Consider the following 26,427-nt stretch of genomic DNA (forward strand, 5'->3'; position numbering starts at 1 on the left):
GAGAGTGGTCTTACTTATTAATGCTGGTGATACATGTAGAGACATGTATACAAATATGCATTGGAAAGGGAAAAGAAAATAGTTTGTCCAGGCTAGAGGCTTAGGAGTTGTCCTTTTTTATAAGATAATATTGATTATCTAGCTGTACCTAGCTAGTGCTGCTTAAAAATCAGATTTAGTGAGGTTTCTTCCTCTTTTAAATTCTTTGGACTATTAGGGTGTTTACATGGGTAATTATCACCTGTCAGGGGAATAGAGATTTAAGAAATATTTTATCTAAAGTATTAAATCTGTAGGTTTTCTTCCCACTCCTTTATAGCTTTGCATATATTTAAAAAAAAATGGGCTTAACATGTAATGTTCTGCTAACTTCCTGTTGGAACGAAGTTTGACAAATTCTTTAGCTACAAGCACAGATGTCCTGCTTTGCCATCATAACCTAGTTAACTGCCTTACTGTAGAAAGCTGTGTAATGAGAAGAGCTGGTTATGACTTCAGCAGAAGAGTGAATACTGAACTGTCAGTTGTACAAATGCCCAAAGAAGTGTAGTACAGCAAGGGAAGACTTGGAGGTGAGGGATGTGCCACAGCTTCGTTAGTGTCCACTGATGCAGAGTGTCCTTACAACTTGGCATTATGCAATGCAGTTTTGCTTGGTGCCTTGAACCATTACTTAGATTTACAATAAGTTGCATTTTAAAGGAATTACCCTCTTACTTAACTCCTCAAGATCTACTCCTCAAGGTCTTCACCCTTGTGAACTTACACCTATGACAGTACGCCTGACAACGCTGTATACACTTCATGGAAAATAACAGAATGCTGAAAAAACACATGCTAGTTTGATTTCTCAGCTGGTGCACCAGGTAAAAGATTGAGATTGTTCCTGTCTTCATCATTGATACTTGTAAAGGAAAATTTTGGTAGTGTCACTTTTTTGTAGTAATTTTTTTCATTAACTAATGTCCCTGGGGAGCAACAAAATATGAGTTGTGTAAAAAGTCTGTTAAAATAGCAGAGGCAAGTGAGCTGTGAAGGTGAGAAAAACCCTCCTTACCTTGATTTTTTTTTTTTTCCTTCCAGCACTAAGGTACATTGATCTAGTGAGTAGCAAAAGGGGATCCTATTTGGAGTTTTAATTAAAGCTAGTGAGTTTTACTGATGCTATCAATCAGCAAAGATTGAGAGAGGGGGCATGGTGCCAGACCATTTAGCGGTCTTGACAGGGTAATTAAATACCTCAGGACTGTATTGTCAAGATAAAATTGAAGTGCTCTAGCAGATCTGAAGCAGAAGAACAATTTGTCTTGGAACAAAGGCAAAGGTGGTTTTTTTTTCCCCCCTAAATTTCTGCAGGAGTTATATAAATGTTAATTATACAATCTTTTAGCTATGTTACAGTTAAAAGCTTTGACAGCATTTCCATTTTAAACCCCCTACCCACCCCACACATGTTTTTTCACCCCCAGGTAAAATTTGTTGTTCACTGAAATTCAAATCTCCTCAGACTTTGCATGTTACTTAACCAGCTTAAGCTGGCTGCTTGTTTTTAATGTTGCTGAGTAATATTAAGAGGAGGATTCACTTCTGAATACATATTGCTGTGACTTCCTGTAAAGCACATTATGGCCACACGGTTGTTCATTAATGCCTAACCACTCTGAGGAAAATAACACAGCGTGTCAGACTGAACTACACAATGTGCTAATCTCTCACCTCAGCAGCTACGTAGCTTGTTTTCTGTTTGGATCCTAACTGCTGTGTTGCAGCTGATTAGAGTTTCCTCCAGGAGTCTCTCCCTGCTTTTCCTGGGGCAGAGGATCCTTAGACCAATGCAGGTCAGCCTAAGGCTGCTGAGCAGGTTTGTGGCCAAAAACCTCAGTGGTGCAGTAAGGTCCTTTCCGAGGTTGCCTAGGGGGTTTCTGACACAGCAATGGAGTTGTTAGAAGGGGCCAACAGTACTGTATGGAGCTGAAGGAAGACTGCAAGCATTGCTCAAAAGCCAAGCTCTAAGCAAGTGGAAAAAAAAGCCACCAAAACCAACAAAAACCAGCTTGTTACTACTAGGATCAATGATGCGTCTTCCTGTCCTCTGCCCTCCTCATGCTATGCAAAGTCCTTTAAGTAGCGGTGTATGGCTTTCTATGTAGGTGTCGTGGTTTCACCCCAGCCAGCAACTAAGCACCACGCAGCCGCTCACTCACTCCCCCCACACCCAGTGGGATGGGGGAGAAAATCGGGAAAAGAAGTAAAACTCGTGGGCTAAGAATGGTTTAATAGAACAGGAAAGAAGAAACTAATAAAGATAATGATAACGCTAATAAAATGACAATAGTAATAATAAAAGGATTGGAATGTACAAATGATGCGCAGGGCAATTGCTCACCACCTGCTGACCGACACCCAGCCAGTCCCCGAGCGGCGAATCCCTGCCCCCCCCCACTTCCCAGTTCCTAAACGAGACGGGATGTCACACGGTATGGAATACACTGTTGGCCAGTTTGGGTCAGGTGCCCTGGCTGGGCTTGAGAAGCTGAAAAATCCTTGACTTTAGTTTAAACACTACTGAGCAACAACTGAAAACATCAGTGTTATCAACATTCTTCACATACTGAACTCAAAACATAGCACCGTACCAGCTACTAGGAAGACAGTTGACTCTATCCCAGCTGAAACCAGGACAGTGGGTCTGAAGGTTTTTTTCTTCCCTTAATTTTAATGCTGATCCAGATAAGCTGAGCTCAGTTTCCTAGCTTTGTTGGGGAGCTAGGACTTTTGAACTGCTGCCTGCTGGAAAGCAGGGTGAGCGTGGGCTGTGGTGCAGGGAAGTAATGCAGGTGGCTGGCTGTGGTGGTTGTTTCCTTACTGACAGAAGTCAAATACAGAACATGGTCAAAGAAGAAAGAATGTAAAAAAATCTTTTTGAGCTCCAGTACTCACTTGTACCAGCGCTGCTCCTCTCTGTCCAGTAACTAATCTGAAAATTGGCAGAAGCTTCAGATGCTGGAGACTTTATACCCCGTGTTCATACAGTGCACTAACATTCTCAAGAGTGAAGGTGATAAATATGTAAAGGTGTAAGACTTTCCCATAAGCAGTTACCAAAACCTTCAAGAGACTACATCTGTAAGGAGACTTCACTTTATTTCAGTGGAAGTTAACTGCAGAGCAGTCATTCCTTAGTTTTAAAAACACATTACTGTGTTACTTTTTCCCCCGATTCAAAAACCATGTTGAGTTCATATTTGTGAGTCTTAGTAGGTGTGGTGTGGTATATTTGGCCTACCGCTGTTTGGCAAGTTCATATTATCTAGATAAAATTATTCTAGTTCAAAGGAAGAGCTAATTAAAATACAGGCACTCCTACGTTGGCTAGTCACGCTCATGTGAACTACTGTGCCCATCAGTAATCACTTTGAACATCATGTTATAGGTCTGCTTGTTTAAGAAGCTGGGAAAAGAGCTGGAGCTTCAACACTGTTCTAGCTGGGCTGTTGATTTGGACATGGAGAAGGCTGTGCTGGTCAGTGTGGCTCTCTTTGTGTGCCAGGGTTGTAGGGGATTCTTTGTCAAGAGTGCATGTAGCAACTGACATAATTGCTCTGCGCTGCAATATCCTGAGACCGTTATTGTCCCTACAGGTCCCTTATAAGTGTAGCCTGTTCTGTGTAGTCCTTGAAGAGAAAGCTCTGGTATTAGGGCAGTATATTGATGAGTCATTTGTCTCTGAAGTGTAGCTCATCATGGTCCACCACCAGTTAGTACTTCATGGCCAGATCGGGTTCCAATGTGTGTCTGTTTTGTGGAGGAACAAACTGTGAGGTGGGTCTCTTCATGCCCTCAGCTGCACGGGCACAGAACAGACATGGATCCCATGGCTGACCTCAGGCCTGCGACTGTCACTGGTTGTAGCTGTCAGAGCCTGTACTCTTCATGAGATGTGGACTAAAATAGCAAAACCTCTTCTAACAGTAGTGCTGAAAGGCTGTTACTTCTGTGTCCGTTTTTGAATGTGTTACCTATTGCAGGGCAGGCTGTAAAAGTAAAGTCTGTATGGGATATGGTTATATTTATTAGCTTAATCTACACACGTAACTGAAGCGGTGTTGAGTAGTATGTTTCTGTAGTTCCACAGAGTTAAGTCTAAATTGCCTTTACAGAGGGAAGCCTACAGTGTTTCCAATTTGCTTTGCCCACAGAAACAAATGCTGCTGCAAGCTTGCACCATGAACTTAAACTCAGCACAGCATGTACGTGTTTAACAAGGCAGTCTTGTGTATACTGGGAAAAGTGGCCTTTAACCTTTGTTTGGAATGAACTATCTTTCATTTGCGGGGAGACAGAAAGTAAACTTGATAAATATACAGCAGTGTACTCTCCTGTTTCAGACAACCACCTATCACTGGATAGTGACAGCTGAAACCTGGTCTCTGCTGTGTGCTGCAGCATCTTGTTGCTAGAAATCAAATTGAGTTCTTGACTCATGTTGTCTCATATACTAATTTAAGTGCAAGTTAACACTTGCCTGGCTCAATGGTTTCTGAGAACATTGCTTTTATTGTGCTTGCCAAGGGGGCTTATATATTCCTAATGTATTCCTCTTCCCAATATAAATCTGTCTGGTTTGCAGGAAGGTTTAAGCCATTTTCATCTGCACATAAGGCAGACAGTGTTCTAAGCTGAAAGTTTACGCTGGAAGTTATTGAATGTAAACATTATTGAAATCCTGATTTTAACATTTAAATATTTCGGATCTAAAGACTTGCAAGAATACCTTGGGTAGAGGTAGTTAGAATTTAATATCACTTTTTCCTGAAATTCTTGCGGGTAATACAAACACTCTGTTTGCCCTGTATACTAAGAAACTATAAGATAAAAAAGATGGAGGTATGGTGCTGAGATGTCTAAAAGGTAGTAGCAGATAGTAAGAAACTGAAACATTCATTTGCAGGGATTGGGTCGCTTTATTCTTTTTGGCAACTTCTTTAACTTGTTAACTTTCACAGCTTTGACTTGAAAATTGTAAATCAGTTCATCTTGATGTTAAGAAATAAAATATTAAATCAGTGAAAATACTTGGATTTGGTGGTGTAGTGTTTGCATTTCTAGAAACAAGTGTCTTTCCTACTAACTACAGTGGAAAATTCCAGTAAAACTGTTTTTAAATTGGTGTCTCCAGAGTAGCTGTGGTACAGTGTGGTACAGTGTGTCATCATTAAATATTTAAAACTGTAGGCTTTCTGGCTGCTTCTTGACTTGCATTGTGTTCAATGGTTTTGACATTGCATAACCTTAATGTTTATCTATTAAATATTCACCTGTTGGAAGTAGCTGTGGAAGTAATATTTTAGCATAGTGTCATGGTTTAACCCCAGCCAGCAACTAAGCACCATGCAGCTGCTCACTCACTCCCCCCACACCCAGTGGGATGGGGAAAAAATCAGGAAAAGAAGTAAAACTCGTGGGTTGAGATAAGAACGGTTTAATAGAACAGAAAAGAAGAAACTAATAAAATGACAACACTAATAAAATGACAACAGCAATAATAAAAGGATTGGAATGTACAAATGATGAGCAGTACAATTGCTCACCACCTGCTGATCGACACCCAGCCACTCCCTGAGTGGCGATTCCCCCCACTCCCCCAGTTTATACACTAGATGTGGCGTCCCATGGTATGGAATACACCTTTGGCCAGTTTGGGTCAGCTGCCCTGGCTGTGTCCTGTGCCAACTTCTTGTGCCCCTCCAGCTTTCTTCCTGGCTGGGTATGAGGAGCTGAAAAATCCTTGACTTAGTCTAAACACTACTGAGCATCAACTGAAAACATCAACGTTACCAACATTCTTCTCATACTGAACTCAAAACTTAGCACTGTACCAGCTACCAACAAGACAGTTAACTCTATCCCAGCTGAAACCAGGACACATAGCTATTAATTCAGTGCATATGTATATTGTTTGAAGAGACTGTCAGCAAGTAATTACTGAATGAGCAAACTTGACAGGATACAGGTAGGGAGATGAATCTGGAGAGTCTGTGCTTTAAATCTCTATCACAAGTGAAATAGCTAGACTTTGACATCAATAATGAATAGAAACTGTATATCCCATACTCCAGGCAAGCTTCTTTTGCATGGGAATTAGTTTACTTTTACAGTAACATTTTGTGGTGTCCTTGTTTTTCTCCAGTGATGCTGACTTGCAGTAATCACAGATCACTAGAAATGTATTGCCAAAGAAAGTAAAACTTAATGACATTGGGTTTCTGAAGTTCTGTGTTTCTTTCAGGTTGCTTGCCTGGCCAGAACTTCTGGTGCTTAACGAGATGGCTAGGGATAGTGTTTCGATATTTGTAATGAAGTACTGATTTCAGTTTGATGTATGTTATTCCTGTGACTAATCTGCCCAGGTTCCAGTATACATCATTTAAGGAATAGGAGCAGTCACTGGGATACTTTCCACGTAGGGTAATCTGTGATCGGTGTATGTGCTTAGATGTGAAAAATACCTTTTAAAGACACTTCAAGAATTGAATTTAAAGGGAATGACACTGAAACTGAACTTGTAATGGTTGTATTTACTGGTTAGAGCTTATTGCTTTAATTTACTTGCTTTCTTTAAATTGCATTCGGTATAGGCCTTAAGTGCTATGTCAAACTCTATTCCAAATAGCATTTAACCAGCTAGGGCATGGGCAATAGACATCACTGGATCAACTGTCACCATGAAAGAATTCATACTCATTTTACAGAGGAAAAGTGAGGTTTTCAGATAATGTTTTATATCTTGGCAGATACCAGTTCTGTAGTGTAAGGTAAACTTGCAGTTAAGTTAGCAAACATTTCTTGTGGATTTTCTGTCTTCTGAGGGGCTCGGAGTGAGTTTATATCCTTGATATGTGACAGCATGTGTTAAGGAGTGTGAGTTCCCCTTTGGAAGACAGTGTTGCTATTTTTAATTCCTCTTTGAAGGAATAGGGGGAAAATGATTATCACTGGTTTTATACAAAAGGCTGAGTGTGAATCCTCTGTCCTGGCTTTGTTCCTTCACTTGAATCAAGTTACTTCCAGACTTTGAGTAGAAGTCTATTTCAAAGAATTTCCTTAAGAATTGTTATGTCTTGTTGCAGGATTGCAGAACGGCTGAGGTTGGAGGCACCTCTGGAGGCCTCTAGTCCAATGCCCTGCTCAGACCAGGTTCATAAGCAGGTTGCTCAGGACTGTGTGCAGTTGGGTTTTGAACATCACCAGGGTTAGGTTCTACAATCTGAGTAATTTCTTCCAATGCTTGACTATCCTTTACCATTAAAAGGTGTGTTTTTACAGAATAAAATCTATATGGAATTTCCAAATGAACTTTTCTGTGTTTCAGTTTGTGCCTATTGCCTCTTATCCTGTCACTTGATACTACAGAGAAGAGTCTGGCTCCATCTTTACTCTCTTCATCAGATTTTTATGGCTGAGATCCTGCTGAGCTGTCTTTTCTCTAGACTGAGCAATCCCTGCTCTCTCAGCCTTTCCTTTCATTAGAGACGCTCCAGTCCCTTAACCACTTTTGTGGCCCTCAACTGGACTGACTCTAGATGTAAATATCTGTATTTTATTGGACAGCCCAGAGCTGGCGGCAGCCTCCCAGCAGGATCTCATCAGGGCTGAGTAGAGGGGAAGGATCACCTCCCTTGACCTGCTGGTAATGCTTCTACTAACACAGCCCAGGTGGCTGTTGGCCATCTTTGTCACAAGGGTACTTTCTGCTGGCTCATGATCAGCTTGGTGTCTACCAGGAGTATTCAGGACTTAAGTTCCTGTAACCTGCCATAGGAAGCCTCTTTATCAGAGTTGTAGTAGTAAAAAGTGATTATGGCCATTTTGTAGCATCATAAGTAATTTATCCATATAGTGCATTTCAGTGTGGCTTTACTGGAGTTGAAACAAACTGTATGGAAACCGGGAAATTCTCATTCCTACTGTAGAACTGGACACTGGCAGCTTTTCTATTAAAATTAGATTTGTGCATCTTCACAAAAAAAAGTAAATTAGGAGAAAAGGCTGAGGGTATTCCCAGCGGCCTGTGTGGGAGATCAGAAGACAAACACTTCGAACACAGGTCTTTAGCTCTTTTGTGGCTCTCACATTAGAAGAGCAAGGCACTATGGCTCACAGGGCTCTGTGTTGGATAGTGTGTTATCTTGGACAGCTACAAGTATTGTAGGTCAGCCCTTTTCAGCCACCTTTGGAAGATACCTTGCACAAGGCCTCTGAGGAGGAAGTCGGAATGATCACAGCAGCGTTCAGGGTACTGCTTGCTTAGTCTCCAGGGTGCTCCATCTCAACTGCCTTTTTGGTTTTGCTTCCACAGGAGTCTTAAGAGTTAGCTGATCTGCATGGAAATGGGACAGGGAGCATTTGAAAAGAAATGTCAAATGATTAGGCAAAAGATAAATTTACGGAGTTAAGTTCCAGCTGCCCAGAGCTGGCTGATTCTGCATTGCAGGGAGGGAAGAAAAGGAGCTAAATCTGACCACATGTTGAGGCTTCTTTTTACCTTTATGTTTTGTACAGTGAAAACCCCAAATAATATAATTTGTCGTGTTCTGTAACACAAGCATGGATGTACTGTTCTAATCTTCCCTGTAATAAGGATAAACCACTTGTACAGACTTCAGTGGGAGGTACTGAACTCTTCAAGATGCTGGTTTTGTAGCATGATTATAAGGGCTGAAGAATCTAACTGATAATCTTAATAAAATATTTCTGACTGACACTTTCAGGCAGCAGGTAAAAACTTCTGTGCAAAAGGACCTGAGAAGCTCACTGTTACTTGGCATTTTGTTGTAAGACCTCTGTGTTGCAGAAATTGGTGAGCTGCTGAACAGCTGAAATGCGATCCTACTTCTGCCATTCATTCTTAGGCTTATAAAAGTGATGTAGCAGAGTTTATCTTGACCTCATGAATGATTGTGTGTCACTTGATAGCAAGCTCAATGACTGTACAAAAAACTACATTCACTTGAAAAACATGTGCAAACCTCCAAGTGCTTTGGGCTGTCTTCCTGTGTTTTTGACCTAGATATCAAACTGAAATATTTATTCCTTGTATTTTTTAATGCTTTTTAATGATAATTAAAGGAAAACATTCTTACATCTTCTTAAATTTGTCTTTTTAATCTTATAGTAAGTTAACTGAGAACACTTTTTCTCCACCAAGGCTTGCTGGAGTGTGTACCTAACTTTTCTCCTTTATTTGAATTTATTTGAAAGTACTACTTAAATTATATATGAGTTCATGTAGTCAGCTGCTCCTGGGTGGTCTGTGTTACATTCTTTCAGTGTTTTCAGAGAAGCCAGCACAGAAAAAACCAGTTAACTGGCTTTGCAAGTTAACTTTTCTGGCTGCCCTTAGAAACTTTGCAATGTCTCAGAACAAGTGACACTGTCCTATTTCAACTGTTTTTAAAGTGTTTGATTTCTAATTTTTTTTCTTTTTCCTAAGGTTTCCTATGCGCGACCAAGCTCGGCTTCTATCAGAGATGCAAATTTATATGTTAGTGGACTTCCAAAACCAATGACCCAGAAAGAACTCGAACAGCTCTTTTCCCAATATGGACGCATTATTACTTCTCGTATTCTGGTTGACCAAGTCACTGGTGAGTAGCCTGTTTGCACCTCCTCTCATTTTTGGACTGGCAGTTTAAGAAATATTTTAGCTTTCTGTAAAATAGTCTCATTTCTAGAATGTATGAAAGGTGTATATAGGCTAGAAAATGTAATTTTCTGCTGGAATTGTTCATAAATATGCATGGACAAAAATAGATTGTGGAGTGTACTGAGCCAGCTTGAGTAATTTCCACCCTAAAGGTGCAGGTTTGAAGCCTGTTTCATGGCTTGTAATAAATTTACAGCTGCTATAATCTTCCTTTCCAAGTTGCTGTGTGAAAATAGTCCCTATGCACCTTATGAAATGCTATTAAACACTCTTTTAAAAAAAATAAAATCTTAACGCAGAAATGCACAGCTGGTTCTCTGAGGCTAGGATTACAAAAGACCTAGGCTGGTAATTGCTGTTAAGACTGTTTTCAGGGTTGCCTCATTAACTTTGGGCACACTGAAGAATGTGAACTTTGAGTTCCTTGGGAGCAGATAAGGTCTGTGCTTAGCAGTGCCTTAAAGAACTAAGCTCTAGCAGGTTAGTTGCGGTTACAGTATGCGTCTTAACCAATGAGTGGGTGTCAGTGACACTCTGGTTACTCTTAAGACCTGGACAGTAATGCATGTGTCTTTGTTGGCTCAAATAGCTGATCTTGAGGAGCTTTATAATTTGCTGTCTCACCTGCTTCCAGCAGGCCTGTTCCAAAAATAAGCAACCAAATGAAATGCCAAGTACATGACAGAAGTACTGAGTGTGCAAAGCAAAATACAAAGGAGCAGGGCTCTCAATTCTCATCTTCCCAGAAAACTAGGGGTGTGGGGTGGAAGAATTCATTTACTCACATAATCATTCCCTGAATAATAAGCTGGCTTGGATTTTTTTTATAGTTGTACCTTTTCAAAGTTGCATGTCATTGTAGGTGACAAACAGCTTTCAGCTGTAGGAGGTCATAAAGTTTTCAAATGGTCTTACTTTGAAAGGATTGTGCATGCTAGTGTTTGACACTTGGCTGACCTGTAGAGGACCTCATATGTACTCCTTTGCAATTCCATTATGTTAACAGAAATCTCAATATTGACACATAATACTTAGAGTGTTTTAATAGTGTGAGTTGGTGAGAGTGCAGAGAGGCAGGGAAAGGAAAGCTAAAGGCCAAATAGTGACTTGTAGAAGCAGCAGATTTGCAGGTCAGTTTTCCGGTCTTCGTGGAATAAATCGCTGTTTTCAGTACGTTCCTGTGTTTTCATGCATGGAAATGGTGGGATTTGACAAATTAGCCAAATAAGTAAATGTAATTAAATTTTTAAATGTGTACAGTAATTCTAAGTACTCATAAATCCTAGTATGTGCACATTAGTTCTCTGGCATAGGCTGTTGTTCAGGTTTAAGCTTTCTTCCCTCCTCCTTCTTAGTAATTTGGAATAGGTAGACTCAAAATGGTATGAATAATAAGGTTGTGACACAAACTAGCAGGTGAAAAGTGTAAGGTTGAAGCTGTGACATTTACCTCTTTAAAGCTTTCTTATGCCTGTTTGTTGTCACTTTGATGGTTTAAATTGTCATTGTTTATGAACAGAATAAATTTCTTGTTGTTAGTGTCTTTCACAAGTGAGGACAAGCATCTAATATGTCTGTTTATTCATGAATATGTCTGTTTATTCATGAACCAAAATAAAAGGGGCCTCTAAATGGATTTAGGAATATTAGAACAAAGTGTGCAACTGCTGTTGGCTGTAGTAGCGTTAATGTTAATTGGTTCAAGTATTGACACCTTAGTGTGTTTATATTTAAGCCACAGCATAAATTTTTGAGGTGCAATGTTCCTAAGACCTTCCATAAACACTTGCTGATCCCCTTGCATGTTGTCTTTGACTTTTCTATACCAAGGAAGAAACTATGTCTCAAGAAAAATTTCCTTCAAAAATAACACCTACAAAAGTATGGTGGTGTGCTGAAACTGAATCTTACTTAGAGGTAACCATGGACTGTTAAAACAGGGCCATAATTCCCATTACTGCAATCTAGAACCTGCACTCTGTTCTTTGTCCTCTCAGCATATTTGCTCCAAGGGGAACTTCAGGGGGTGGCGCAGCAGTGCATAAGCCATTTCTTGCTGCTAGGGAGCAGATGACTAAGCTATTTACAGAATTTCTGTGAATTTAGATACTGCAGGGTAGTATGGACTGAACAGAGGTTACAGTGCAGCTGGTTCTGGGTTCACCTCTATCCTGCACACACACACCACCCCCTACTCCCCCTCTCCCCCGCTTCATTTCAGAATTACCCTTTGGCTCACTATGCTTTTGTTGTCTCCACTGTGTTTTCCCTCAACCTTCTAAGCTTTCTGCACAATGTATCTTACGTCAATTAAATTAAAAAAATAAAATAAAATTTAAAAAAATTACAGTAGAAGTCTTACTACTTTGAGCAAAAGCTCAGTTCTAATAAGCTCAAACTTATCATGTGTTCACAGCAATTGGCCATTAATATAGCAATTGGCTGTATCAAATGTTAACACCTAATATTCTAGAGTCTATGAATTAATTATTATATGCTTCCTTCACCCTGTGCAGGAGTATCAAGGGGTGTGGGGTTTATCCGGTTTGACAAGCGAATTGAAGCAGAAGAAGCTATCAAGGGCTTGAATGGCCAGAAACCTCCAGGTGCCACAGAGCCCATCACTGTAAAGTTTGCTAATAATCCAAGCCAAAAAAACAATCAGGCCATCCTTTCCCAGCTGTACCATTCTCCAAACAGAAGATATCCAGCACCTCTAGCTCAGCAGGCTCAACGTTTCAGGTAAGTCAAATACATACTTGTGTGCAGCTGTGCTGGAAGCCACATGTTCCCATGGGCCTGTTTGTTTCCCTCCACTCTTTCCCTTCCCTGCTTGTCTGATTTCTGTGTTGAACTGCAGCTATGCTCCTACAAAACAGCTAAAAGCAAAAATGCATTCCATCCTATTGATAGCATTTCAGTATCTAATAAACCTATTTAATTATTGTTAAACCAAGATGACATCTTTTTCTTCTACACAGTCACTAAAAAAATCCCTTTTTAAAGCCTATTTTTGATTTCCTAGATTATTCTCAGTTAATGTGCAAGTTGATTCAGTTAAGACTGACCCGGGCAATTCAGTTTTCTTCTTGGCCATATGGCATGCCACAGCCAGCCTCTTCTTCTCCACCCTGTCTTTCCTCCCCATTCTGGCTTTCAGTTTTTTTCATACGCAGTTGTCTAAATCCTTGTCTTCCCTTACTACAAACTTTTGTAATGAAGGTTATTCAAATACTTTCTGCATGTGTTTTTTGTGGATGTATGTTCCCATCATGTTGAAACTACAGCCATACAGTTTCCTGTGATATATAGTGTATTGAAAAGGACAGATGGTGAGAACAAAGTGAAACAAATACTGTATTATCTACATTCATGAGTACCTTGGATTTTTTTCAGTGATTTTGATCGTTTCTTCCCACCCTCTGCCCCTGGGCTATGTGACTGGAACGTGTTAAACAGCAATATATGCAAACGGTTTCTATTTTATTTTCAAGAAATAATATCAGCTGGCAGTTTGCTTCAAAGAGAGTATACCAAACTTCAAAAGCTCTGCATTGCCTTAGGTTGCTTTTAGGCTGAATATTTGGAGTTCATTGGCTGCAATTCTGCCAGAACTTCTGAACTCTTCTTCAGCTTTTCAGCCTTATGTGCTGCAAGTGTCTGAGAGGTGTGAAGGTCACCGCTAGAGTAGGCTTTCTGCCCTAAGGGAGGGGATAATAAATTTTATTCATTACTTTGTGGATTTTCTTAACATGTCTTACAGAATAGAAGGATTAATCTAAATGGTGTGCTGAGTATTGAATAAAAGTAGGCTTGCCATTGTTCCATAGGCAGAGCATAGGGGCAGAAGTTGCGCTGGCAGGATGGACCCAAGTGCATTATTTGAAATAAGGTCATGAGGGAGCTGTTGTACAGCCTGTGTGTTAGAGCATTCAACATATTCTGGCAAGTCTGGCCTGCTGACTCCTTGAGTCCTGCTGAGTGCACTTGTTCACAGATACGTGGCTGTGTTAAGTATTACTCTGATACTGGCTAGGATAGCATCTGTATTTAACTGATACTCCAGGTAGATCTGTCATGATTTGTAAAAATTCTCCAATTTCTGGAGTTTTTTCTTTGGATGGGACCTAAGAAGTTCTTTGCAGTTAAGTAATTTCAATAGACTACCCTTGTCATGCAACATTAGGCTTTCAACCTTACAAATTTTATTTGATTGCAATTTATTTTTGTTTAAAAAGGAATTGTATTTTTATGAATATAAATTTCACTGGAAAGTTTTTTTTCTGAGATACTAAGTGTAAAGTGGTGCCTGAAACAACCATAAGAGATACTGTGATTTGCTCCACTTAAAAGTGTAATGGTAACAAAAAGCACTGAGTAGGTACCAAGTCTGTCGTGAATAGGAGGGAGAGTAAAATCGTTCCTGCTTTTATCGATGTGGAAGGAAGAATAAGGTTGAACTGACTATTCAAAAGGTAAACTGGGGTTGCAGACAAAATTAGATTTTTTTTTTTTCTTTTTAAAATTTTTTGGGGAATGCCTTCAGGCTTCTGTTTCCTCTCTAAAAGAGGCGGCCTTGCCACATTTTAAATTTTTATAACTGAAAACGGAAATAATCTTTTCTGGTTTTTTAGGTCTTTGCTGTTGTCGCAGAATTCCAACTCTATTGCTGACTACATAGTTCAGATTGCACCAATGCTTCAGATCTTTTATGTCTTTTACATGCAAGAAATCTTTGCTTTTGACATTTCAGACAGGATTACTTGATACAGTTGCCCTGTCTTAGTGGTTGACAGAGGCCTGAAAACAGTAAACTTCAGTAGTAAAGAACAATAGGATCACTACAATGCTGCTTTTCTTCTTGTTAAGAAAAATCTTGAGCTGGACTTTCAAAAGCAGCTATATATAATTGTTCCTCAGTTTCTGTAGGATGTGTAACTTAAAGCATCTTTAAAAATTGTCCAGTGAGTGCCCCTGAGAATTTTTCCACAATACTTTTAAGTCATCCAGGTAACTGAAAACTGTTAACGGTGATACTATTACCATATGAAGTCCTCAGCCAACTGCTCTACAGCAAAGACCTGTAAGCAGTGGTGTTTCTGGAAATCTTCACCTTCCCCTCCACCCCCAAATGTTAATGACAGTAGGCCTCTGTCATCCACACTGAGTTTATAGATAGTAGTCAGGCATTTTTTAATTTCCTCTTTTCTGCTCTTTTAGGGGTTCAGTGGCTTGCTTTCCTGTCAGTGCATCCTGCAAACCCTGCTCACTGCAGAATCATAATGCCGTGTAGTTTGATACCTTTACTTGGCTGCAAACAAGACCAAGTATTTTTTCTTCGTTTTTTTTTTGTGCACAAGTGTGGTTACACTACTGTGGCACTTTAGTTTGGATTCTGCCTACCAGTAATGGTTCTTAAATCCTATAGCTCATTACTGGAGAGAAATCACAATAAGGTACAGATCTGTAAGCTAAAAACTAAATCAAGTGTACCTTTTTTACCTAAGCTCATATTTTGTGGAGTCCTGAAGTCAACCTTTAACAAGACTTTCCTTTCACATCTCTGGGCTTTGCCAGGAAGAAACCAGGGCTTCTTTAGGGTAGAAATATTCTTAGAGAAGCACTTCAAGGGACTTCAGGAATAAGATTAATAGGATTGGTAGGCACTGCGTGTTCTGGGTATTGGCTAGGTAATTCCAAAGGGTTTAGAGTTGTGGTGACATACTGCAGTTTAGCAGCTTGGGGGAAGGTGAAGGAAGAAACACATGAGGAAAGCTTATGGTCTAATATGTATGTGTGTATCTATATTCTAAAAACACTATATTCTGGAAAAGAGTAGGAAAGTGAAAAATCTTTTTTTGCAGTTCATGTTCTACCATGCGTTACTGCTCCAAAACCCTGCATCTGTCTGGGTATTCACATCAGCATACTGTCAGAAGCCGCATTAAAGTTTTCATCTGAAATGAGTTGATCTGGAAAACTTCACTGAGGTGGTCACTGACTGTAACTTTATGCTAACAGTATTTGACTTAGGCTAAACTTGTACTGGTTCATTTTCTAAACTGTTATGGTTGTGGATGCTACACAATAATAACTATTTTGTATTTGCTAACTGTATCAGGTGTAATAAGGTGCCACCACTCTTCTGGTGATGGTGCTTTAACTTTGCATGAGGCTCTGTACAGTGTAAGGGACGTGGGTGTAATATACCAAGTTTCCTTAAGATTAAAGGTTGGGAAAGCCTGAAGACTGAACACTATGCTAAATGTTTTGCAGGTTGGACAATCTGCTCAACATGGCTTATGGAGTAAAGAGGTAATAAAGGACTATTGGGTTCATAACAACCAAATCAAGTGGTTTATATACTCTTACTTTTTAAATGGACATTACGTTGGATTTTTGCATGATGAGACTTCAGCTGAGATTGCTCATTTTGTTGCACTGTGCATGAAAGAGACAAGCTGATTGTAGCAGTTTTATCAGATTCCTGTTTCAAGTGACTCACTAATCCTTACTGGTTTTATAGCATGCTCTTCTTTTGACCTAGCACGGTTTCCCCTACTTGTGTGTAGTAATGTATGTACTATTTATGGGGGGGGAGGGAATACTTGCAATGTTACCTTCTTAGTCTGGCCAACATGTTCATGCTGTGAAAAGCCCTGTGTCATTTTCTTTTTTGTTCTGAAATTTCTTTGCTGGGATTTTCTGTGAACAGCTACTTTGTTTCTGTTTTGTTTTTCCCCCATTCTTCAGTAGGTTTCCTCCAATGACCATTGATGGAATGACCAGTTTGGCTGGAATTAATATCCCTGGGCATGCAGGAACTGGATGGTGCATTTTTGTCTACAACTTGGCCCCTGATGCTGATGAGAGCATCCTCTGGCAAATGTTTGGACCCTTCGGAGCAGTAACCAATGTGAAGGTCATCCGTGATTTCAACACCAACAAGTGCAAAGGTTTTGGATTTGTGACTATGACAAACTATGATGAGGCAGCTATGGCAATAGCCAGCCTGAATGGATACCGCCTTGGGGACAGAGTATTGCAGGTCTCCTTCAAAACAAACAAAACGCACAAAGCCTAACAAGTTATTCTCAGTGCATTAATACATGAAATCTATACAACAAAGGCAATTTACAAGAAGCTGTATGCATTAGTAAATGCCTTTGTTGTATGCCAGTGTGGAAATGGGGATAAAATGTCTACTTAGCATCCTAAGAATATGTGAGATTTTTTATTGCTAATATTTGAATTTAAACTTCTTAAATATCTTTTGTTTGAATATTGACAAGAGGTACAGGGTTTTTACCTGTCACGATGCATATTCTATTGCCTTCTTTGAAGAAGGTAGACCTTTTAAGATGTTTCAGCTAAGGGAAGAAGTTTTTTTCCTTTTACATGACTGCCTTTGGCCTATGAGTAAATATTGAGGCTTTGTGTTATACTTAAGTTGGTTTTTTTGGTGTTATTTCTTGATTTGCCTTATGTTTAATTTACGTATTAATGCATTGCTGTTTTGTTGTTCAAGAAAAATATTTGAAGTTTAATTTATGAAGTTATAAGCAGTATTTATTTTGTAACTATCATTTGCGTTGGGGAATGGGAACACATTCTAAAAGCTTATTGTAAGAATACTGGAGAACTTTTCGTAAAGCAGTACCTTGCCAAAGAGATAAGAGCCTCTTTGATGTGGGTTTAAAAAAGCATCTATTTTTATAAAAAAAAAAAAAAAAATTTGGAGAAACTTTTTACTGGTCCTGGAACAAATATTTTGACTTGAATACTTTGAGAAATCTCTTCATATGACACCTAGTGAGCTTTTAAAACTTACCAGGAAATTTGCAATTGTTGGGGAAAATTTAGAAAGATTTATGATGTAGAAATACTTTTGAGATCTTTGTATTAAGAAGTAGAGTCAATGGGATGCACTGTTGATTTCATTTTTGTAATCATCAGTGGAGTCTTTGAACATCCTGGTTATTAAGTGATAGGTGGCTCACAGTAATTTGTGATTTTGAAACAAATGAAAATTTTAAAAAAGAATATAAAAGCAAGCAGGAAACTTAAAATACTGAGAGATGGGGGAAAAAAATCTGTTCTTCCTAAAGAATTCCCTTCAGATAGAGCTCATGGTGTTTAGTGATGTACTTGCTATTGTTTGAAGAATTGTTTTGTCTTAAAAGACATTGAGCATGGTTTGCACAGCAGCAAATCAGCAGAAGAGGCCCGAGTTGGGTATATTTGGAGGTATTTTGAAAGTTATGTTCAAGGCTAACACCTGAGCTTTGTGTAATGTAAATAAGACGAGTTATGAACCTTTCAGCCGATTTTGACTTTAGTTTATTAAGTCACATGCCAAGTGATGTTCAATTTTGAATGTTTTTGTATGAGTTTTTTCTTTGTAAATGGCATTAACATTGTTACTTGAGGTCTGCTTATTCATTTTTGTTGTCCTGAGGACTTGAATTTACAGTGCATCTGATCTGTTGCTATTTTTGTCTGTAGATAGTCTAGCTTCAGCTGTTTATGGTGATGCTACATTTTTGTTTATAAATATGTTTGTGGTAAAAAAAGAATATAATCATAGGTTTTGAACAAATTTCCTTACATTTTTCATACAATACCCATAAATACCTGTATGCTATTGAAATTTAACTTTGTATGATGCTTAAATCACTATTTGGGGAAATAGAAAAAGTCTTTACCATGTATTGAAGAAATTTAAGAAAAAAAATACAGAATATTTTCTGATTAGCATCTAGCTTATAATTAAATTTTTAAAAAAAAAAGCTGAGGGTCTGATGCCTTCACCAGGATGCACTGACAACTATGTAGTTACATCCTGCTTTTTGTATAAACTGAGATGCTCATATGCTTCCCCTTAGAAAAAGCAATGTTCTATGCATAACATAGTTGTACACTATCTTTGCAGTTGCTTTTGGTTCTTATTCTTTTGAATTGTAGTTATAAATTTTTCAGTATAGTACAGTACATATCCTGTGAAGCGCGTGCTAAAGTGAATAAGCGAGTTTTCATGCTGACCCACTCAATGCTATTCAAAAATCAATTGGCTTCCTGAGCACTTCCTCATTCTTAGGTGCATTTAGATTGTTAAAGCTAATCCTCTGCATTAAAAATTGTATATACTATAGAAGTCACAAACTTTCCAATGTGGGAAAAACAGTAGCTACATGCTTCTTTCCTATACTACTGTAGCAACTAACGGCATTGATGAGAAGGCATGTAAATTGGGCTTCACTTTACAGTGTTTATCAGAGCACTTAGTAAAATATAAGGCTGGTATTTATTTGAAGCTGTATAGTATGACTTAATTCACATCTGTTGGAATAGAAAATATATTCTGTTGAGTATTTAAGAGGTTGTACATGTTTTCTTTTGTGTTTGGATCCTTTGTACTTTTTCATGTTCAGTACATCAATAAACAAAGTTGAAGGGAAAACAGTACATGAGCAGTTCTTTTACCATATTGTCCTCTGCTTTAATGGGTAAGCAATCTGAGTGAAAGGTTTCTGCAGAGCTCTTGAGCTCCTTTTAACTTAGCTTAGGATCCTAGCTACTAACAAGGGGGTAAGACGGTGGAGCTGTGTACCGGTTCTGCTATGTTAGAATTGGTTTTGAATGTTTTCACTTTGGTTTTATATGAACCACTCAATACTTAGGCTGGTGTAATAAATGAGGGTCATTAAACGCATTCAATAAAAATTAATTTGCTGTCTTTCTAGCAGACTGCTATTCAGTATAGCTAAGTTAATGCCTTAGTGCATTAGGGTAAATACAGAGGGGAGGGGAGGGGAGGATTTACTCTTTATTGCAATGTCCATTTGCTGTTTAATTACTGCATTAATTTCTGGGCTCCATTAATTGAGTGGGTATTCAGTTAATCTTAGTTTGCTGTTCTTTTCCGTTCCCAAGTCTTGAAGAAATTCTTTAAAAATTAGTCAACTGTCTCTTGCCCTTTTAAAGTACATATACTCCTAAATTCATTTGCTCTGCTCAGTTGAATGCGAGTGAATTTCCACCAGTGAGAACACAATTCCAAAAGTGGATTATGCATTATAGCTTTTATTTTTAACTGTTTTCTTTCACCTTCTCTTTTACATCCTTATTGTGAGATTTTTTGATAAGAAGCCTTGTAGCATGTGGAGCATCTCCCATCACTATAGGGTGATGGAGTTGAGTTTGCTTGGATGATGAGATCGTAAGTCTGTGAACAACATGTAGATAATAGTACAAGCTTTCAGTCATAACCAGTGTTAACAAACTGACTCTTTATATTTACTTACAGAAATAGTGGGTACTTATGACTTCCTATGTGGTTATGTTCTTTGGTGGCTGGAGTAATGAAAGGATGCAAGACACAGTGCTTGGCAGCAAATGAGGAACTATATTTCGAGTTCATATTCCAGCAGGGACACCTGTGTGTTCAGCTTGCACTCTTTCATGGAAGGATAGTTTTAGTTCTCAACTGACACCAGTTTGAGTACGGTGTAATTAGACATGGTTGAACTATGTTATATGGAAATGAGGACCAAATGTGTTTATGTTATTACCTTCAGCTTAAGATCAAAACTGCTTATGTTTTGAGGTTTAGCTGCAGATAAGCACGCAGTCAAGGAACACCACTAAAAATTATCAGGTGTCAATGCTAAAAGATAAAAATTTGATTATATATAGCTGAGCACCTCTGGATAGTTAGAGCTTCTAAGTAAGGGAACCTGATGCAAATTTATACAGAGGTAGTACTTCTATATTAAAGTTTTATGATAAAGCTAAGGAAGAAAATGTGAAACTGCTTCATGCAATAAGGTGGAGAAGGACTAGTTCCTTTTGTACCTAAATAATTAGAGTTCCAGGAGTGTCTGTAAACATTTGTGTGAGACTAAGTGGTAGAAAAAACAAGCTGGGAGCATGACCCTGACAGAGGGTGAGCTGTAATTGCGGTACATAAGCATTAGCTGGGGCCCTTGTGGAAGGGCTTTGTTACTGCAGAAACATGCTCAAGGCTTGTTTGGCCTCTTCTGCAAAAGATGTATGCAGTTAAATCAACTGTGACAGGTGAACTTCCCACCTGTGCCTAGAAAAGCCTTCCTTTGGCAAGAGAGCATTTTCCCCATGTGAATGAAAAAGGTGCATTTTTTTCAAGTGGACAGCTGTCTGTTGGGGTTGTGTGTGGTGTATATTTGTTGCATAACTCCCAGGGGTCATCAAAGTACTAGTAAGTCTGGGATACTCGTACTACTGAGCAGGCCTGACTGATGTTTAAAATCTATTTCCCTTTGGAGTGTCACTTCAAACACACTGTATGAAGGTGACTAAATGTATAGGAAAGGTGACTTAAGTTAAATCTTGAAAAGCAGCAACTAGTTAGGACTTACTGTCAAAAAATTTATAGCTTTATGGCTAGCAGTGAGTATCTCGGGGTTTTTTTTTACTTACAACAGTTTGAAAAATGAATGTAATTTGAAAGATGCTCCATCACAGGTAAAATAATAGCCTGGGATTGTGCTATTTCAACCTTGTCAACACTGTTGATCCAACCATGCTTGCACCTTCTTTAACACTGGACTTTGCCCAGTTGTGGCTGTGGTGGGCTGACCCTGGCTGGGTGCCAGGTGCCCACCAAAGCTGCTCCATCACTCCCCTGCTCAGATGGACAAGGGAGGGAAAATATAACAAAAGGGTCATGGGTCAAGATAAGGACAGTTTAATAAAGCGAAAGCAAAGGTCGTGTGTGCCAAAGTGAAGGAAAGCAAAAGATTTTATTCTCCACTTCCCATCTGCAGGCGATGTCTGGCCACTTCCTGGGAAGCAGGGCTCCTGTATGCATTTTCAGTGGCATTTGGACTTCAACATTTCAATTTGTGCATCTCAAAACCAAGAAGAATGCACCTATTTTTACACTAAAATTTTCCTAGTTAAACTTCGCTGTAGAGGCACCAGTCTACAAAACTACTGCTGTGATGACTAATGCCTTAGGCAAGTCGCTGTGCTAGCACATCAGAGGTCATATGGACCAAGCAGCTTAAAACAAAGCTGGGGGAGAGATTGGGTCTTTTGGTGGGAGGAGAGGGAACTGGTTCACTGTGATAATGTGGGAAGTCTGCTGTTGGGGTAAAGAGCAGTTTTAATCTGAAAAGCTTGACGTGCTGCCCACACTTTCAGTAACTATGACAAAAACTGAGGAAGCAATGTAAACTATCAAGTACCTTCAGAGCAACATGAATGACTTCAGTGGGTTAAGAGTTGTCTAACTTCATGCTATCAAGTCTGATGCCTTACTGTCTTACCTTGTAATTACTCTATTTTCTGTTTTGACAACATTCTGCTCTAAGACATAAATGGGAACAAGGAAAACATTAATTTTTTTATACTTGTAAGGCCACTCTAAAAACCAAGTGTAACTGCAGAATGTTAATAAAACATCTGATTTCTTCTTTTATATACTATATCATATGATTCCTATACATAAGTGAGTTTAAGTCAACATGACATTTTTAGTGACCCTGTAATACTGTAAGGAAAGTTGCTACAACTGCTGGCAGAGTATTGATTATAAACACTGCATACTTTAAAAAAACATAAGAGCTGAACTTCAATTTGAAGCAACTCTTACTAAATTATTCTCATGTATGCAGTAGGACCCTTGCTTAGTAGAGCACATGTATTTCTGTTGCTTTGAGTGCAAGCATGTTCTTAGTTTCAAGTGTTCACTTGAATGTTCTGCTGATAAAATCTTCTGAAGGTCACCCGGCTGCTGATACAGGGCTATTTGCCACCAGTTTTAGAAGACAATTATTTTCTAATAAAAAATTAAATAACCTTTAAAGCTAGTCCACTGCTTCTTGATGTCTGCCTGTCTCAAAAGTTTGGCATTAACTTTTTGAAATAAAAGCTATTAAGTAGCAGCCTGTTCTGTTGGAAGATGGAGATAGGTCAAAGTGAAACACTTATTTCCTACTACTATCTGTGCTTTGTGCCATCATACAAAATACAACAAGCAAAAGCATGGTGGCAGACTTCATTTTTTCTGTTTTTGATTAACATTGCCACTGTTCTGATGGATCCAAAAGAGTTCAGTTGTAACCTTCACTTCAAGCTGCCTGTCTTCCCGGTTCAGCAGTTCATGTTTTCTGAGAATTTGTGACTCAGACTTTCTGGTTGAATTACTTCTTTCTTGAAGTGGTGTGTTGCATATTCACTGCAAACAGCAGCAGTATCCATTTTTATTGCCACAAACTCAGATATGTTATAAATCTGAATTTTGAAAGTAACTGTGATGCTTGCCATAAATGATGCCCATTGATGGTGGGCTTTTTTTGTACAGGCAAAGTATTTAGTAAAGTGAGTTTAGGCTTCCTCAGATTCCTGTTTGTTGTGCTAACGCCCAACAGCAGCACATGATGTGTGTTGTGCCCCATCCCACCTCTCTGATCCCTTAGTAACCAACCCATTCATTATGTATCCAAGCCATGCAAATAGATTTGTGCAAGTAACAGAGGAAAAGCTTAAGAACAAGAACGTAGGTGGCTATCTGTTTTTACAGACTTCAGGGAAGACCAGAAAGGGCAAAATTAATCTTCAAATTAGTTCCATTAGGTTGCCTATCCAGGACTTATATAAACTGATCCACAGCTGTTTAACAACTTACTTTCAAGTGAGAACTCATTCCTGGATGCTACTGCTTTCTTTCCTGTTTGAAAACAGGGTCTTCCACATTCTAAATAGTTTAACAATATTCTCCATAACCCTGAAGCTGATGCCTTAGGAATTTATATGGCCATCCCTCAGAACAACTAGGGGAAGAGAGGAGGGAACCCCAAAAGGGTCAAGTTTGGATCAAAACAGAAAGTTAAGAAAGTTGTTGAAAATTCAGGTTATGTCTGAAGCTCATCAAGACTTCTCTTGTTTCAAAGACTACTCTCTTTAGCCCTTTGGCTTGTTCTTGTTTTCTCTGGGAAAATGGGTATTTAATTTCCTGCTACTAAGATAGCTTCTCCAGAAAAGCAGAAGTAAAGCAAAAAAGGATGTGAAAACAATAAAGGCAGCAGAAGCCTGAAAAGGAGCTTTCAAATTGTTATACCAAATTTCAGCAGTTCTGTCAGTTGATAGTGGGCTTCTTTGAAATCTATGCAAAGCATGGAGAGCAGAAAAAATAAAAGTAAACTAAAAAATTAGAAATCAACTTAAAATAAAATTCTAATAAAATAAATTAGAAGTTAACTTCCTCTTTGGTTGACTGAATTGCCACCTGTGAAGTGTTGTATATTTCTTGAGGACTTCATCAGGTCGTGGTAAAACTTTGAAGAGACTTTGAGAGCCCCTGATTTAGGCGTCTGTTCACAATAAAATTCTGTAGGTATTGCCTAGAAAAGGAAATGAAGAATTGCAAGGAAGTGATGACCAAATTTCCTTCCTCATGATGGAATTTTAAGTAATTATTAGATGTATCAAAATAACTTACTTTGTTCTCTGTCCCACACAGATATTTTTCCTTAGTGGCAGCTCTAGGTGAGGTTTTCTACAGGACAATGAAGGAATTGGTCCATACCGGGCACTTAAAGGCAAACTCAGTTTTCTTGGAAAAAGTTTTGTGTTGGGTCTGGCTGAGATGGAGTTAATTCTCCCCATAGCAGCCCTTATAGTGCTGTGCTCTGTACTGGTAGCTAGAAAGGTGTTGATAACACACCAGTGTTTTGGCTGCTGCTGAGCAGAGCTCCCACCACATCAAGGCTGTCTCTCCAGCATCTGCCTTGCCCCTCACCGGCAGGCTGGGGCTGGGCAAGATCTTGGGAGGGGACACAGCCGGGACAGCTGACCCAAACTGACCAAAGGGATATTCCAGACCGTATGACATCTGCTCAGCAAGAAAAGCTGGGTAAAGGGAGGAGGAAGTGGGGGCATTCGTTATTTATGTTTGGCTTCCAGAGCAAGCCCTATGCATACGGAAGCCCTGCTTCCCAGGAAGTGGCCAGACATCGCCTGCAGATGGGAAGTGGAGAATAAAATCTTTTGCTTTCCTTCACTTTGGCACACGTGACTGTGATGGGTTGACCCTGGCTGGACGCCAGGTGCCCACCAAAGCTTTTGCTTTATTAAACTGTCCTTATCTTGACCCATGACCCTTTTGTTATATTTTCCCTCCCTTGTCCATCTGAGCAGGGAAGTGATGGAGCAGCTTTGGTGGGCACCTGGCACCCAGCCAGGGTCAACCCACCACAAGTTGATACTTGTCCAACTATGTAAATAAAGGTCCTGAAGACACTGCTGCAAAGCCTTTTTTTTACTGCTCGTCTCTGAGAAATAGAAGGTACTTTCTTCCACTGATGAAGATCAATTTTGTAAAATATTCCAGGTGAGAATGTTTGTGTTTTACTTCAGGGTACTAAGGCTGAGATCATCTTACAGCATTGTCTAGTTCTGAATCTTTTACTTTTATAAACTTTGAACTGTAAACAAGCCTTACAAAGTCTAATCCAGGGAATACATGGTATATGATTTCAGGGAACCTTGTCAAGGCATTATGTGACCATCTTTGCCACTATTTGACAGCGTTTTCTCCTTAAATGATTCCTAAACATGAAAGGTCCTTTGGTAGTATGGCAGTATTGTGACAGATGTCACAAAATATTCCTCCTCAAATTCTGATCTTTAGCTTTTTCCAAATACCCTGTTTAGAAAACAATCCTGTAATCTGGTGAGTCTGCCGTGTGTCAAGTATTCCTTCAGCAGAAGGGGCTTTGAAGAGTTGGGTAAACTTGCAAATTCAAAGCTATTCGGCAGAATCCAGCAGTAATCATGGTAACAGGTACCCTCAGGGTTTTGGACAGGAAGCTCATTTGGTGTTCTGTTTGCTTTTAGGCAAAGCAGTCTTTTTCAAGTGTCCATACATTGGGAGAAAACAGTGTCAGGCTCTGGGACAGGCCATGTTCCTATCATAAACTGGTTTCACTTAGCCACCAAAACAGGTGGAAACTTGAGAGCTGAGACTTTGGGTTCAGGAAGTTGCTTTGAACTTCTTCAGTGTTTCTCCAGGAACGCATACACTATGCAGTGGAAGTCACCAAAGTGACAGTAACAAGTGGGATAAGTGGACAGCTCTGTGTTTGGTTATAGGAGCCTATTTAGCCAGAAGAGATGCACTTCAGCTTATTAAACAACTCAGCCCGGCTGTGGAGGAGAGGAGATGGACCCTGTTGGAAGCATCCAATGTGAATCTTCCATCAGACTTGCTGACCTGCTGTTCTTTACCTAAATGAACCTACTTGCACACCAGAGCTTTGGGAAGATAGCTACATTTTTCTTCATGTTGGTACTCTCATCTCTCCACCTTGAATAACTCCAGGCCACCATAGAAATATCATCTGGGATCTACCTAGCTTAATTCTTGCTGTCTGTTCAGGCTCCTTTGCCTACAGATGAGCAGGTGTGTCATGTTCACAGTGAATGGTGCTTCACTTTGAAGGTCGTGGAGTTCTTGTTTCTTGTTAGGTCCCCTTAAATGTCTTCAGATATTGGCAAACCTTACAGATTCTGAACTGTTGTTTCTAAATCCAGACAGCTGCTCACCAGCTGAGCCACGCAACCCTCTTAAGAATCTGATTTTCTTAGTAAATGAAGCAAAGATGGTTTGGGAGAGGGTTTGGGTTTTTTTCATCTCTCAGCCTTAGCTGCCCATGTATTGTCACTTCCAGCTTCAGCCT

General features: G+C 39.4%; 1 protein-coding gene across 9 annotated transcripts in view; it reads left to right on the forward strand.

Moving 5' to 3' along the window:
- The window catches only part of ELAVL2 (ELAV like RNA binding protein 2), an 89,758-nt gene extending 70,592 nt beyond the window's left edge, over positions 1–19,166 (forward strand). For 7 of the 9 annotated variants that reach the window (XM_069775746.1, XM_069775742.1, XM_069775745.1 and 4 more), the window contains 4 exons: positions 9,494–9,647; positions 12,223–12,448; positions 15,983–16,021; positions 16,460–19,166. In XM_069775746.1, the coding sequence (XP_069631847.1) occupies positions 9,494–9,647; positions 12,223–12,448; positions 15,983–16,021; positions 16,460–16,790 (750 nt within the window). In that variant the 3' untranslated portion in view covers positions 16,791–19,166. The remainder of the gene's footprint in view (positions 1–9,493; positions 9,648–12,222; positions 12,449–15,982; positions 16,022–16,459) is intronic. The other 2 variants (XM_069775741.1, XM_069775740.1) reach the window with 1 other exon arrangement.
- Positions 19,167–26,427: the final 7,261 nt, after the last annotated feature.

This window comes from Haliaeetus albicilla, chromosome Z (genome assembly GCF_947461875.1).
Source record: "Haliaeetus albicilla chromosome Z, bHalAlb1.1, whole genome shotgun sequence".
In the NCBI taxonomy this organism is placed as follows: domain Eukaryota; kingdom Metazoa; phylum Chordata; class Aves; order Accipitriformes; family Accipitridae; genus Haliaeetus; species Haliaeetus albicilla.